This window comes from Pecten maximus, chromosome 14 (assembly GCF_902652985.1).
Source record: "Pecten maximus chromosome 14, xPecMax1.1, whole genome shotgun sequence".
NCBI lineage: Eukaryota > Metazoa > Mollusca > Bivalvia > Pectinida > Pectinidae > Pecten > Pecten maximus.
In genome coordinates, this window is record NC_047028.1 from 21,145,399 (window position 1) to 21,163,199 (window position 17,801).

Genomic DNA, 17,801 nt, shown 5'->3' on the forward strand with positions numbered 1-17,801 from the left:
ATTTTGTCATGGTGAAAACCAAGATCCCAAGGCCTAGTGCAGCACAAATCGTATATCATAATACCTCCATTTCTGTATGGGATTAAACCTTTTCACTTCTTTGTTGAAAACTTATCAGCATTACAATAGCTGAATTCTTTTATTTTTCACTTCTCCGTTGAATTTAACTATATCTGTGCATAATTATACTGATGAAATATTTTTCAAAACAAGGATTTATAAAGTAATTATATTTTTAACCTGCTAGCTCATTATAAAGAAGAATATTATGACCATGAACACTGCACTTCTAATGATGCAAAATTCTTCTGCAACATTCAATAATCACATATTTGCCCAAATTGGCTGTCTTGTAATTAAAAGTAAATGAAGTAGATTAATTATTCATTCACGGTGACTGTGCCTGCTGGGTGTGTCTTTGTGGTTCCTGAGATCGTATGAGGAGAGAAGCCTGAACGGTTGCTACGGAGGCTGGGTCTGACAGCTGCCATTGTATTGGTTACTTGGTGACACGGATCCGACATTCTGTGATGGCCTCATCACTATCATCACTCACACACTCATTAAGAAACTTGATTGAAAGTATTCACTAGTTTTTTCTCCTTCATTTTCTGTAATGATGCAACATTGTATAGTTGGCCCACAATGACCTATTTTGTGAACCTCCAATTACCATATTAATGTTAAGGGGGTAAATATTTATCAAGTTGTAGGAGCACAGGTACATCATCATCATCAATCCTCCTCCTTATCATTGGTATATTTAAAATTCTACAAGTGTCAGGCCTGATATTACACTGCATGGCATCGAAGTCAGGTGACCTTTCTGTACCAAACATTGACCATCTGAATGACCACCAATACACTGCTGATGGAGTAACGGACTGTCTCTACAGACCCACATCTCCATACAACTGGACACACAATCTCCAGCCACAGTCAAACTCTATGGAGTTAGGGACTGACCTTACAGACCCACATCTCTATACAACTGGACACACAATCTCCAGCCACAGTCAAACTCTATGGAGTTAGGGACTGACCTACAGACCCACATCTTCATACAATTGGACACACAATCTCCCGGAGCCACAGTCAAACTCTATGGAGTCCTACAGACCCACATCTCCATACAACTGGACACACAATCTCCAGCCACAGTCAAACTCTATGGAGTCCTACAGACCCACATCTCTATACAACTGGACACACAATCTCCAGCCAAAGTCAAACTCTATGGAGTTAGGGACTGCGACCCTACAGACCCACTTCTCCATACAACTGGAGACACAATCTCTAACCAAAGTCAAACTCTATGGAGTCCTACAGACCCACTTCTCTATACAACTGGACACATAATCTCCAGCCAAAGTCAAACTCTATGGAGTTAGGGACTGCGACCCTACAGACCCACTTCTCCATACAACTGGACACACAATCTCCGGCCACAGTCAAACTCTATGGAGTCCTACAGACCCACATCTCCATACAACTGGACACACAATCTCCGGCCACAGTCAAACTCTATGGAGTCCTACAGACCCACATCTCCATACAACTGGACACACAATCTCCAGCCACAGTCAAACTCTATGGAGTTAGGGACTGACCCTACAGACCCACATCTCCATACAACTGGACACACAATCTCTAACCAAAGTCAAACTCTATGGAGTCCTACAGACCCACATCTCCATACAACTGGACACACAATCTCCAGCCACAGTCAAACTCTATGGAGTTAGGGACTGACCCTACAGACCCACATCTCCATACAACTGGATCGACACACAATCTCTAACCAAAGTCAAACTCTATGGAGTCCTACAGACCCACATCTCCATACAACTGGACACACAATCTCTAACCAAAGTCAAACTCTATGGAGTCCTACAGACCCACTTCTCTATACAACTGGACACACAATCTCCAGCCACAGTCAAACTCTATCTCAACCTGGCCCATGATCTGTCAATAGCTAGCTCAGGAATCACCACCGTTCATTCCAGAAATCCCTGGAGTGACAGCTGGCAGAGTGTAAGCCCTATTATCACACAGGGGCCATAAGGTGAAATAAAGGTCTAACTTCACACTCTCGATCTACTCCAGTTTTAAAGATAGGACGATACATGTATAATCGGAACTGACAATCAAATTAATAACCTACACTGGAAGTGGGGGTAGGGATAACTATACCAAAGGCCAAATGGGCCTGCATAGCTCACCTAATTTCACTGCACATGTTAATGATTCTCTGCCTTCCAGTTGATAAGTTGTTGAAGTGTGACCTCTGTGACCTTGAATATGGGTTACAAGCAATTTCCTTTCACAAACTTTGTCTTTTGCTAGAAAATGTTTGACATTTAAAATCATATTTGACCCTGTGGCCTTGAATACGGTCAAGGTAATTTCTTTTTGCATGCGTTTTTAATTGTTGGGCTCTGATCCATCCCAGGAACCTCGAAATATCTTGATTTTAGACCTTTTAGTTAATCAGAACTTGTTTGATATTTGACTCCTGTGACCTTGTAGATGGGTCAAGGATATTTTTTGGTAAATTTTCTTGTGGGCTCCCTCCCAGCAGAATACCGGCCAAATATCATGATTCTAGGTATTTTTGTTCTTGAGAAGAAGTTGTTTAATGATAATAGTTCACATGCTGGAGAAATACCAGACAGTACACTATGGCATACATATAGGACAATTGAGCTAACTATTAAATAGCCAATTCACAAACCTTATATCACTACTGAGCTTACTTTACACCAAATCTAATTCACTAATCATCCCTATAGAAGAATAGAGTTTGGTGTAAAAAAATTCAAGTCATTTGATATGTTTATCACTCAAAAACTTATAAAAGTATTCAAAAATCTCCTGATTTGAACTTTCTGTGAGCTAACTTTGCCAAATTTGATTGTCGCAGTACCAATGTACATAAACCTTTCTGAGAAACACAATTTCTTGATGTGGACACTGGTGCTAACTTGTGAAGATGAGACTCAAGTCAAGCTATACCTTCTATAATCTTTCTACTAAAACTTCATTCATTTTTACAACCAAACAACTAAACCTGATGTTGAATTTGGACAGGGCCAAGTTTTACCCCTTTTAAGATGAGAACATAGAGTAAACATCTGATATACATATCGCAACCAATGCTAGATATATAAACAAAAACTTATTCGTCATTTTAAGATCTTGCAGAAGAAAATATTTAAAGCCAAGCATTTCTTTATTTCTATGTTGATTTGAAGGTGTTACATAATTATAATGAAGTGATAAAAAACAGCACTCCCTCATCTGACAAAAACTGCACTTCAAATTTTATGCCAATACACAGTACAGGATATACCTAATTAAATGTGGCTGTTTTTTTTTCTTCTACAGTGATACAATGCAATGCCTATCCCGACTAAATGGTTAAAATAAATAAAAATTGTCCATTAGCACCAGATAAGCTGTCCTGAAATAGCTTGCAGTAGCTGTGTAAGTAAAGATAGGCTATGACAGATGAAGTGACACCCAGGGCACCTGTTGTGGAGGCTGTAATGATCTAGTTAGGGGATATATATATATCTATATACCGCCTGATGTAAGACTAGGTCCGCTAATTACTACAAAAGATCAAGAAGATTCTGTATAAGACTGATGCTCACATATCTAAATAACACGTCAGCGGTATCAGAAATATACCCACAACCACAGATATATCTTAGTTTAGCTAGATAGCTGACTTAATACCGAGATTAACAAAATATAAAATATACCTAGAGTTACAGATGTATCTTTGGGTTAGGTAGCTGACCTACCGGGAAGGTTAACGAAACATCAAAAATTGTTTTACACTGCTGACCTACTGGGAAGATAAAAAAAGACTTAAAAAATAATATACCTTAGCCCTATGAGTTGTTTTACAACCAGTTGTGAAAACATGCAATGAAGTAATTCAAGGACGATGCCTACTCCAATGGGGTCAACTTCAGATCGTTCAAGGACGATCTCTACTCAAATGGGGTCAACTTATATTTTAATTAAGATCATTCAAGGACGACCCCTACTCAAATGGGGTCAACTTAAGATCCTTCAAGGACGACCCCTACTCAAATGGGGTCAACTTAAGATCGTTCAAGGACGACGCCTACTCAAATGGAGTCACCGTAAGGTCATTCAAGAACGATCTCTACTCAAATGGGGTCAACTTAAGATCGTTCAAGGACAATCCCTACTCAAATCGGGTCAACTTAAGATCCTTCAAGGACGATGCCAACCCAAATCGGGTCAACTTAAGATCCTTCAAGGACGATGCCAACCCAAATGGGGTCAACTTAAGATCATTCAAGGACGATGCCAACTCATTTTTACCAGTCCACATATATATTAATGCCGAGATGATCATCTCTACCTTACGGACATAATGGACGGATGGACAGATGGATGGAAGATACATAATGGATGGACAGATGATACATAACAGAAGGACAGACAGGTGAATTCATGCATTATATGCCACAGGACATTTCATGGTGACGGCTTAAGGAAAGCAGCAATATGAGATTTATTTCTTGAAAACAAAATCACACAAAAATTACAAAATCTTTCAAGCAGACAAAATATGATAGGTAAGTTTGAAAGGATTAGGAAGCATTTGCCATGAAATTCTTAATTTATCATAAAAATAACCTGTAAATGACGACTACGATTTTTCTTATGTTGACTGACTTTTGCCAGGACTAAAGTCTTAATCAGCTTTAGGGAGAGGATGATTTCCGAATTCATATGCAATGAAGCGCATAACTGCATAAACGAAAAAAAACATGAAACCACATCAGCTGATCAAAACAGTCCCTCGTGGAATGAGACTAAAAGTGTTGACACCAATTTTAATCTCGTAAAGGGGAGAAGATCTTCACTTTTGGGGATGTATTAGTGTGTCACAGTTTGTTTGGTAAACAGTCTGTGTCCTGAGGCAGCCAAGCTTATCCACTTTGAACATAGAAGATTGGATAGGCACACAACATTTATTGCGTAATGTCACAGACAGGCAAGGCGAAATGCGTATAATCTTGTTACCATACCAATTACATTGTATACCAGGAACCACTCCTCATCTCTGATGATTCCTGGCAAGGCTAATTTCTTTTTTGTATCCAAGTTGTGTGTCTGTTTGGTTTTGATGGGTTAAATTCCTTATTTGAATCGGAGTTCATTGGCGTTATTGACGCACTGTCCGACATACCTGTTATGTTTTCCGCCAATAACCTTGTCAAATTGATTGAAAAACATAAACATGTCCACGTGTTGTATTTTTTTTAATTGAGAACCTAAATGACCATGGCTGTTGATAGGACTTTATACAATACAAAACCAAATCTTGAGAACGGAAGTATCGTCACAATATTTCCACAAAAGTTAAACAAGATAGGAGTAATTAACCATTTATTGTAAGTTAGCAGGGCAAGTCTGCCAGATTACTGGTATGGGACAAACTACAAAGTCACAAGAAGTCCAATGGGCCTATTATATAAAACGGTCCCCTGAGTTTTGATATATTTTGGCAGATTTGATTCCTGTGACATTGAATTAGAGGTCAATGTCATTCATTTGAACAATCTTGATAGCCCTTTCAATCCAGCATGCTATAGGCTCAATATCAGGTCTTTAGGCCTCTTGGTTAGTGAGAAGCAGATGTTTTAAGATTTTAGCATATTTGATCACTGTGACCTTGAATGAAGGTCAAAGTCATTAATTTGAACGATGTTATTAACCTTTCACCCCAGTATGATAAAGGCCTAATATCAGGTCTCTGGGCCTCTTGCCTAATGAGAAGTTGTTTAAAGATTTTTGCATATTTGACCCCTGTGACCATGAATGAAGGTCAAGGTCATTAATTTGAACAATCTTGATAGCCCTTCACCTAAGCATGCTATAAGCCCAATATCAGGTCTCTAGGCCTCTTGGTTATTGTTTATAAACTCACGGCGGACGATGCACGGCGATGGACAAATGGCGATTAGAATAGGTCATCGAGACTTTGTCTCAGATGACCTAATAAAAGCTCCCAAGATATTACTGGTATGAATGAGTAAGTGTAAGGATGCATGGTGTTTGAGAAACTTACTTCAAATACTTTATATGTATGCTTAATTTTCACAAGTAAATGACCATATTTTTTCTACAATAAAAAAATGTACCTCATCATACAACTTTCTCGTTATTTGCACACAAGTTCCGTTGAGTAATCTCTATCTTTGTAAGAAGCTTTACAATGCACCGCTAACATTAATACATACATTGATTACACTTTTATTATCCTGTTATTTTCTTAGTTAGGTTACAATAGTCTTATGGGGCTCAGGAGAACCATTCACTGCCTATGTCGGAGCTATATTTGGCCTGCAGATTCAAATACAGGTATATTTTACTCAGGCCTACATCCCCATTGCACTATCGCCATCCCACTCTGTGACGTCAAACTAAGTCACAATGACTATATTAGGAAATGAAATGGTTCTTCTCTGCCCGTAAAGAATATATTCAATATAAGATGTTTATTTAAAGGCTCCCCATTGGATGCGTGGTTAGAATCATAGCAAGGCGGTATGTGATTCACTAATTATCTAGAAATAGAAAAAAAAAATAAAAAAATAAAAAAAAGAATATCAGAATGATTAAAAGTTACAGTATTATAAGAAAACAATGCTGTAAATTACTGTTTTGCTATTATAACCACTATCCCTTGAGTATCAGCATTTCTTGTGTCTCGGACTCGAATATTCCGTATTAAATCCTGCTAAAGGTTTTTCTACATTTATGGCAAAGTTTTCATTATACACTAAAATAAATGATTAAGCTACATGTAGCTGTCACTGAAACTCTATTTAACTGTTATATGTATTGTTTTTGTGTTATTTAATCGAATATATTCCACTGTTAAATGTAGTTTTTGTGTTATCTATTTAATATATTTCACTGTTAAATGTATTGTTTTTGTGTTATTTAATTAAATATATTTCACTGATAAATGTAGTTTTTGTGTTATTTAATTAAATATATTTCGCTAATAAATGTATTTTTTTGTGTTATTTAATCAAATATATTCCACTGTTAAATGTAGTTTTTGTGTTATTTTATCAAATATATTTCACTGTTAAATGTATTGTTTTTGTGATATTTAATTAAATATATTTATTTCACTGTTAAATCTACTGTTTTGTGTTATTTTATTGCACTAAGCCATGGCAATATGTCCCAAAATGTTGACAAATCTAGATGGATAGATGGAGATCTAGTTCAAGTCCGAAAGTATGATTGGATGTTTGAGATTACTCAACTTATCAAATGAACAGCCAAATATTAGCCCCATTCCACCAATAGATATATCATTAAAGAGTACACAAAGCAGACGTAAAAGGTCAGATAATTGTATATAGAATACTCTACATCATTCTGATTGGTCCCTCAGCTATCACATGACCCCTAAAATGTGTCCCCAGGTCTGGTCCAGCCAATCCAAGCACATGTGTTCTGTATCAACTTCGTAACAACAGGACACATTGTGATGGGCCATACGTAATATCTGTTGATATTGAATCATCAATTAGCATTGAGATACCAAAACTGGTGAGAATGGTAAACCAAGGATCTAACCAGGACACAGACCTTCAGCATCGCCTCTGTTTGACTATTTCTCTTCAACACCTATTCTTCCATCTCATATAGAGATCTGCACAGGACCGTCAAAGAGCCCCTATAGCCATGCCCATATCAGTTCCTGCAGGCAACCGTCGGCCCTGTGGACGTACTGGATGGATAGGACAAGACTCACCTGAGGGGATAGATTTGACCCCCCCCCCCCCCCCTCCCCCCCTCCCTCCTCATGTTGCTTTGCATGCAGCCCTCAGCTGCGATTATAAGAGAGGGTTTATTCTGAGTCGTGTCAGAATTTAAATTTGGTATGCAGGGTAATCTCAAAGAAAATGCATAATTATTCTAGGACAATCAAATTTCATAAAACAGGAAAATGTATATATGGGTCAAATAACAGCATTCCCATTATGGTTTCTGCATTACAGTTTTCGAGTTTTAGAGCTAAAATAGGAATTACATTTACATCATCCCTTTTTTAGATGATCATATGTAACATTCTAAAACTGAATGCAGTAAACCAAGAATAAATAACAATTCTTCTTCTTCTCTTCTTCTTCTTCTTCTTCTTCTTCACAAAATCTCAAGAAAGACATCTTGGTGTGTAGGTGTAGAACCTCAATAAATCTTCATTTCCAGTTCAGTTGTGTTTTCAAATGATAAAGAACATGTACTTTTGTAGCATGTAATTTTCTCACAAATCTTTAGCCTAGCTATAGACCTCTGCTCAATGGCCACAGTCCTCACAGGCCAGAAAATTAACTTACAATAAATCAGCTGAAAAAAAAACTCTCTTCTGTTAGAATCTAGGCCAATAAAGTTGACCTTTCACTGGGTAGGTCAGACAGGCCAGATTGGAGGAGTTGGGGTGGGTCATCGAAGGTCAGAGGTTAGAAAGGTCAGACGATCTGATAATATAGCCCCATATGGGATGAGGACGTCCCCCCAATATATCTGTCTCAATAACTCGGGGCAACTTTGCTTCACCTTTATCTATAGCCAGCATTGTAGGGGAGTAACTGGCAAGGTATTGATCGGGGTACACTGCAATGGTATAATTTACACAGCCACTTCAAATATCGTTCAAAATATTGCCACTCTGACACTTTGTCACTCTCTGTCATACCTGAATTACATCTGTCTACACTAGTTTTACAATGATCTACAGTTTTTAATGTAATGAGATACTGTAAAGTTAAGTGTATAACTGAATTCAAATAGAATACAAATGAATTGGCACATATATACCGTAACTGTAAATAGCTCCATCATATTTTAGTGGAATGCTTTCAATGCAAAAATAAGATTACAGCTAAAATAAGATTACTGATAAAATAAATTCCCTGCTAAAATAAGATTACTGCTAATTAAGTTCCTTGTTAAAATAAGATTACAGCTAAAACAACTTTACCTCTAAAATAAGATTACTGCTTAAATAAGTTTATCGCTAAAATAAGATCACCGCTTATATATGTTAACCACTAAAATAAGATTACCGCTAAAACAATTCTACTGCTAAAATAAGTTAACCACTAAAATAAGTGTATCTCTAAAATAAGTTTAGTTTACTGCTAAAATTATTTTACTGCTAAAATAAGATTACCACAAATATACACTCTTATTGAAAGTTATCCTCTTAAAAAAACTTTACCACTTAAAGAAGATTACATCTAAAATAAGATTACCCCTAAAAGAAGTTAACTGCTAAAATAAGTTAACTGCGAAAAAAAAAAGTTTCATGCTAAAATAAGTGTATACTGCTAAAATAAGATTGCCACTAAAATATGTATGTTTTCATTAGTAAAAAACTCAGCTAAAACTTAAAATCTAAAATAAATTGTTGCAAATAAAACATGTGATCAACTGAACTTTAGCTTTTGAGATGTTGACCCCAATTTAACTGGTGTAGCAGTGTGACTATCAATCAGTTGTAGCAGTTTATAGATTATTTTATATGGTTGGCCACCTGATCTTACGATAAGTAACCTTGGCCTTTACACATTTCTGCCAATCAAATGTCATTAAAGTACATTATAACAGACATTTCATATGTCCAAAATAAGTCTTACTTCAGACTGCATATTTCTGCGATAAAACAAACTTGCAGTGAGTTGAGTGATATTTCACAAGCTTTCTACAGAAGACAAATTTTATAACATCTGAAATTCCACAGTCTTTTTTTTCTACAGAAAAGAAATTTTATAACACCTGAAATTCTGGTAATTTTTGTTTTTCAACAATTCAAGGATCTTACATGAATTTCCATATTTCATATGAAATCTATGCATGATACAATTAAGCAATAGTTTATTTTAATGAACCTCTGAATTTCACATAAGATAAAAAACAAATGAAAAATTCTGCTGTCATTATAAGGTAACAATGATATGTTCCTGCCTGACATATACAAATATACTTGATATGCTTTTGAAATCCAGTATTATAAAATTTGAAAATTTATTGAATTGTGGGTTTTGACATTTTTTTGGACCAATTTAAAGTTTGTTTAGTGGCCTTCTATAAATAATTAAGTTGGTATGCATCGCTGGAAGGACGAGACGGCTGTATGATGCTGTTTACTGTTATTCAGTTTTGCCTCTACTCTAGCAATAACTCTCAATTTGAATCGACAGGTGCCAATAAATTTTTCCTTTTGTAAATCATTTGCAAATATTTGTGAACAAATCGCTTTGTTAAGATTGATATAAGTAATATTTCCACTCCCTGTTTTTCAATTACATCCCTACTTGGTGTTATATAACACATGTGCCTACAACAAAATGTATGTATAGTGGGTGTTGCAACACTGATGGCAGGATAGTTCTACAATAAACTATTTTTTTAACACCTGACACAGTCTAGCACGGTATAGAAGTTTACCTTTAGTCCGGTTCCAGCACAGGCTATCCCAAGGGCCATGGCCGCTCCGAAGCGTACATGCGGATTGTAACTCTCCGACAACAGTGACACTACACTTGGGCATTGCTCAGGTGTTCTATAAAAAAAAATAAAAAAAATAAATGATCATTAAAACAGTTAACAGGTGCTTGCTAGGCTAATATACATTATAGTACACACAAAGTACGTGAGTAATGAAAATATTTCTAAAAGTATAAAAAAAAAAAAAAAAAAATCAGAATGAGGAGTTTTTATATAGCTTACTAAGCTTCCAGAAAGTACATAGACATTTTTTAGGTGTCTATTGGTACATACCGCTTGTAAATATTGTATAAGTATAATGTTCACAGTGAATCATTAGGTACATATAAGGGGAAGATTATTAAATGATTTATAACAGATTGGTGAGAGTCTGTCTTATTAATAACAATTTATGTGTCTGGATCTAAGGTCTAAACCTGGTCGACATTATACATACTATAGTCTATGTCAAAAGGCCCATGGGGTCTAAAAGATATTCATGCTGCATTTAACTGCATTTGTTGTAGAACTGTGAAATAATTGGTATGATAAAAGAATTACAAGTACAGTGGAACCTCTATATACCGAACATGCATGGGACATGACTATTTGTTCGGTTTATAGAGGGTTCGGTTTGGAGAAGTTGATCGAAAAATGACCGGTCAAATTCCGGATATAATTGGTTGGACGATGTTTTATTAGAATGCACCCGATTACAAAACGGCACGTACATACTTAGACAATTTGGATTGTCTGAATAATATGCATATTATGAAAGTTAATCAATGTTTATATTGCAGAATATATAAGAAAGGCAAATGACTATAACAATAGTTTTAAACAGTATTTTCACATGTACAACTACACTTTACGATCGGCCTACATTTTGTTACATCCGGTGAAGCTTCGTCATGTGGATGGGGCCAATGGTCCGATACAGAATATTTTACACATCAAATAATATTAAAGGGTGTGAAGATATTTTGTTTCAATATCAATTACAATTGATCAGATGATACTGGTCGTATTTCCGACATCGCTGTTGTCTAAAAAAAACATCACGGGCTTCTTTACGAAAACAACCCCTTTTGGGCCTCATTTAAATTAAATGCGAAACTCAGGCTTCTAGCTCTACTTGCATTGAGAAGATAAACGAACCGACGCGCTTCAATGAAGTGTGGCATTGTTTCATAATTGTCGTGTTGATTATACACTAGGCCTTCCGTCATAATGCCCCCTTGGAGTATATATTGGATACCTGTACAAAACACCTACGTAGGTCCCGGGGCAATAAGGCTTCACACAATACCCGTCACAGTTGTTGTTTCACGGTTGACTGGCCTGACCTCGTGTCATAATCGCTCAGGTAAGGCCGGTTTTCAGAAGTAATTTTTGGTATATTTTAACAGGAACCGGACACAAAATCAGTGCGGTGTTCGGAATTCAGAGGGATCGGTATTTGGAAGTTTTTTAATACTATAATAAAGAAGGACCAATTCCGTACAATGACAATTCGTTCGGTATTCAGAGGTGTTCGGTTTTTAGAAGGTTCGGTTTTCGGAAGTTGCACTGTATTACTTTCATTAGGAAGTATATTTACACCAAAGATGGTTTTATACATGTGGACATCAAAGAAATGATGGCAGTATATTTGTCTGGACAGAGTGGAATGAAAGTTCAGGACAATTATTCTTAAGAAGGTAGAAGATCTATGTACCAAAATATGTAATATCACTTTCCTTTTCACAAGTTGAACTACCCTGTACACAAAGTTATAGGTGGGAATGTTAGTCATTAGTAGAAGTTGTCATTTGTAGAAGTTTGACATTAGTAGAAGATTGCATAGTAGTGAAAGGTCTCGACAATTTTAGCCTATGTGGTTTGCTTCATATACTGCGATTGAATTCTTTATAGTGAGATGTTTTGGCAAGGACATATGTATACAAATATAAGTATATATCCAACGAAATGAGCATGATAATGATTTACACCTATTTGTGTTAATGCCTATCTGAAACGAAAATTTAGCCAACAACCAAACATTGATGGCTCCTGGTATAGGATGGTAAACCACAAACTTATTTCAAACTGTGAAATATATATCTAAACAATATCTATCAAGCTGTGTATTATATTACAACTCGTTTTCTGATGTTATAAGTAAATGAATTACAAGATTTGGCAGCAAAGGAGCTTGGGTAAATCAACAGAATCATATGTAGAAATAGACTAGTAGGATAAAAAAAAAAAAAAAATCCCAACATTCTGCAGCAAGTTATTACATCCTGCCATCAAATTTAGATAAATTCTGACCTCTACTTAAAGCATGACCTCTGTGATTATATGAATGACCTCTAAAAGTACGAGTATCTCTCCAAATGTTATATGCCCTCCTGGGTACAGAACTAATGGGCAGATAACTCTAGTCAGTGCTTATCATATTGATGTTGGTGTAAGAGATTTGTGATACTGTTCCTACTGTTATAAAGAGATGCACACCCCCTGAGTGTCACATTCCACACAGCCACACCGTAACAGAAGTAGTTATTTTATTACTTATCTTCTCTTATCACAAGAACTCCGGTTCTACTTAGAAACAAAATGCTTTAATAGATTCTTTCGGATATATTATACATTTCTAGGGGTTTTTTCTTCAGGTTTCAATTCGGTTTCAAAAGGGGTCTTTGATAAGTAAAACAAAATAGATACCAGTTTCAGTTTAAGAAAGATGTGTATTTCCTGAAACAAAATCAGAATGACGTTAATTTGTGTGAAGCTTTTGTTTCCGGTGCCAAGCTTTTATAGATTTTTTTTATAATATTTAAATCCCTGAATTGATGTGTAGATCTTTTTCTAAAAGTTAAGACAAATTAAATCATTACTTCCATCAGATATACATGAAATTTTCAACTTGATATGAACTATAACTGTATCACATGAGAGGAAAAATGCAAAAACCAAACCAGAATTTGAACCTAGAACCTCCAAATTTTAGATGGATGTTCTAACCATTTAATCTTCCTGGCCAGCAACGTTTTGACTAGTAAAGTTCCACTACAAAGTCTAAAACCTCAAAGACACACATAACATCTTACATAACTGGAGAGGGAAAAGGCAATGATGTATAAGGAACTCAAACCGGTACCTCCAAACTCAAAACGGAAGCTCTAACTATTTGAGCTACCAGAAACCAATGTTGAGCCCAGTTCGGTTCCGTTACATTCCTCACTCCTTTAACGAAGTCTTTAACCCAGAACACACACACAAGACCCTAAACCATGTATGTGGGTTAGTTTGATGCCAAATGCTAATCGAGATCGAGGGAAAATGCAATAACCAGACGGGACTCAAACCCAGGACTTCTGAACTGTAGACAGACGATTTAACCATTTGAGCTACCTGGCAACCAATGTTCAGCCCAGTCCAGTTACACGTGTATACCAATTATACAAATTTAATTTACAAACCTAAAGAAAACTTTTGAGATTTCATTTTGGTAGATTTTCATACACCATAAGTTTATTTTCATCAATATTTCCATACACCACAGCTTTATTTTCATCAATATTTCCATACACCACAGCTTTATTTTCATCAATATTTCCATACACCACAGCTTTATTTTCATCAATATTTCCATACACCATAAGTTTATTTTCATCAATATTTCCATACACCACAACTTTATTTTCATCAATATTTCCATACACCACAGCTTTATTTTCATCAATATTTCCATACACCACAACTTTATTTTCATCAATATTTCCATACACCACAACTTTATTTTCATCAATATTTCCATACACCACAGCTTTATTTTCATCAATATTTCCATACACCACAACTTTATTTTCATCAATATTTCCATACACCATAAGTTTATTTTCATCAATATTTCCATACACCATAAGTTTATTTTCATCAATATTTCCATACACCACAACTTTATTTTCATCAATATTTCCATACACCACAACTTTATTTTCATCAATATTTCCATACACCACAGCTTTATTTTCATCAATATTTCCATACACCACAACTTTATTTTCATCAATATTTCCATACACCACAACTTTATTTTCATCAATATTTCCATACACCACAGCTTTATTTTCATCAATATTTCCATACACCACAACTTTATTTTCATCAATATTTCCATACACCATAAGTTTATTTTCATCAATATTTCCATACACCACAACTTTATTTTCATCAATATTTCCATACACCACAACTTTATTTTCATCAATATTTCCATACATCACAACTTTATTTTCATCAATATTTCCATACACCACAACTTTATTTTCATCAATATTTCCATACACCACAGCTTTATTTTCATCAATATTTCCATACACCACAGCTTTATTTTCATCAATATTTCCATACACCATAAGTTTATTTTCATCAATATTTCCATACACCACAACTTTATTTTCATCAATATTTCCATACACCACAACTTTATTTTCATCAATATTTCCATCAGGTATTCAGAATCAAATCTGTATGTCATGAGATAAATTGTATTTAATGAGATGGAGACAGTTTTTCGTGACAAGATGATGTTTTAGGGATGAGACAGTGACATTGTTTAGTCTGTATAATAGGAATGTAGACCACAATTTATATAACAAGGAAATCAATGGCCACCCACACAGTTCAAAATGTCATCAATCAAAGCCCTCCACAAAAAATTCCACTCAGTACAGTATCTGAAATTGAAATGTATTGTTTAATGAGCTATGATGAGGATGGCTAAAATGAGGTGAAAATGAAGCCTTCCTCTTCTGATACAGACCAGCTCCATGAAATCATTACAGCCACCACCCCAGACAACGTTATATGATCGGTCATATGATCGGTCATCCAGTGGTTGATATCAGTGGCCAGCCTCTTTAGCATAGCAGATCATATTGTCAAAACATTGATTTTTATATGCATGGCACTTGTTGTCCATCTTGTTATTTTTCGGACCGGCTTGCCTCACAGATTAAATAAAATATTCTTTATTTCATGTCAACAACCGTATCAGTAACGAAATCAAACAATTGGCTCCTAAGGTTATACAATAGCCAGTATCACTGTGACAATCGTAATGGTTCGGACTGCCTGTTGTATGGTATCAGTGGACAAATCGAGATTGCTTCCTAACAGTGCTGAGATTTTACATAATGACCTCCTCAACAGTCAGCTTCTCATAAAGCTATCAACCCATCTCACATGCCAAACAAACCAAGAATACAGCCCTTGGTCAGTGACTTTTCCTGAAACATCAAAGAAGCTGATTGCCCTGTTTGGATGAGCAGTCAGAGCTGTGGAGGAGGTTCCCTATTTGATTTGGGGTACTAACAGAAAGTACATGTGCACTAATATGTCCTGACATGTCAGCTAATAAAGCCAATGTCTATACAATTGGAAAGTTTTCATCCATTATTTCATCTTCATGTTTATCACAGTGTAAGCTTCCATGATGGTTGATGAATGGGTATTGATACTCATGTGTTACCCCAATAACTAAAACTCGTAACAGACACATACTATTTACTGGTAAGCACTAGTTTATAGTTCTTATTGTTTGTGCACTTTTTATAATTATAGGACTACATTTTATAATGAACCTCCATATAGGAAGCAAATCTCTGCATCAGCATTACATTATTTTTGCACCATATACAAAATAGGCATCAAAAGTGCTCCTTATGACCTTGACCTTTGACCTAAGGTACAGCTACATTACCTATGGGTGTATCTCTGAACGCCAACATTTTGAATTCACCTGTAGGGCAGTTTGTTTTGATAGTGATTATAGTCTTTTTCCAAAAAGGAGTCTCAATGCCAACAGGTAAATTTACCTGTAAATGTTTACTGTTGATACTCACTTGTAGGTAAATTGAAGGATTTTAAATTAAACAGCATATACTTATATGTGTATTTTTTTCTAAAGTTTAATATATCATTTCTAAAAAAATGCAATACAATATTATATTTCTGAATATGATTTTTATGTCAAAAATTATTATTTGAATTTATCACAGTCTTAAAATTAAAGTCTTTAATTATAACTGTTTATTTTCCCCAAAAAATGTTTAATGCGATAAATGAAATAGTGAAATATATACAGCTTTATATAGAAAAGTATATCCAAACAGCAATATACATATAATTATACACTCTGTACATATAAGTTGAGTGCACATTCGTTGAATTTTAATACTGGTAGATACGCCATGTGAAAGTTATGAAGATGTAGATGAAAATCATCTTATATTGTTGTGTCAATTTATTCAGAATCAAGAGTTACAATATATCTACTCATACTTTTATTACCGACCATCGGTTTACAAAGTAACGGAATTTTGGAAGATATTGATTCATGCTAAGCTTAGGAGAAAATCACTTTTAAATAGCTAATATATCATTTATATTTGCCATCTTTATAACGTAATGTGTTTTTGTCTTGTAGTTTACAAATACTAGATGCTTATGCAAAGCGTACGATTTTCAAATGAACTCCATTTAGATATATAACATTAAATTTCCTACTTTTCAAAACGTGATTATGTATACAGTCCAACCCGGCTATGACGAATTTCAGGGGACCCCTCAAATGTTTTCGTACTATACGGGTTTCGTATTATGTTGGGTCGTATTTCCAATGTGCAACACCATGTATGCACGCACAGCACATGTGCACACGTTTCACGTTGTCAAGGCATTCGAGGGCCTCGCGATCTGTGACGCATGTAAACTTCCGGGTCAGTTCCATCATCATCGTCATCTTTGCTCTCGATGAGCTCTGTTCCTTTCACAGAATTGATGTCAGCCTCAGTAATCTTCTCTGATGTGACAATACTAATATCAAAGGTATACTCATTACTTAAATTATTTTTTTTATCTATTATTCCTGTTTTTAAAAATAATGGTAGTTTGTTCGATCCCCGTTTAAATGAATATGCTAATAAAATTGAACTCATTCTCGAAAATCAGGAAGGGTTTCGAAGAATTGTTTTGCGCCTTTATAGATTTTGAAAAGGCGTTTGATAGTGTATGGCGAATTGGTCTTTTTTGGAATAAATCTTTGATCAATAATATCAATAACATCGATGCAAATGTTTTCGAATTATTAAAAATTTGTACAATTGTATCAAGGCCCAAGTAAGTAAAGATGGTGTATTCTCAACTGTATTTTTGAGTTCTTCCGGGGTCCGACTAGGCGATAA

At 35.4% G+C, this 17,801-nt stretch overlaps 1 protein-coding gene across 1 annotated transcript in view; it reads right to left on the reverse strand.

Annotated features, from left to right (window-relative positions):
* The window catches only part of LOC117343001 (26S proteasome non-ATPase regulatory subunit 1-like), a 220,248-nt gene that overhangs the window by 25,038 nt on the left and 177,409 nt on the right, over positions 1–17,801 (reverse strand). The window contains exon 22 of the mRNA XM_033905327.1: positions 10,528–10,642. Within this exon, the coding sequence (XP_033761218.1) occupies positions 10,528–10,642 (115 nt within the window). The remainder of the gene's footprint in view (positions 1–10,527; positions 10,643–17,801) is intronic.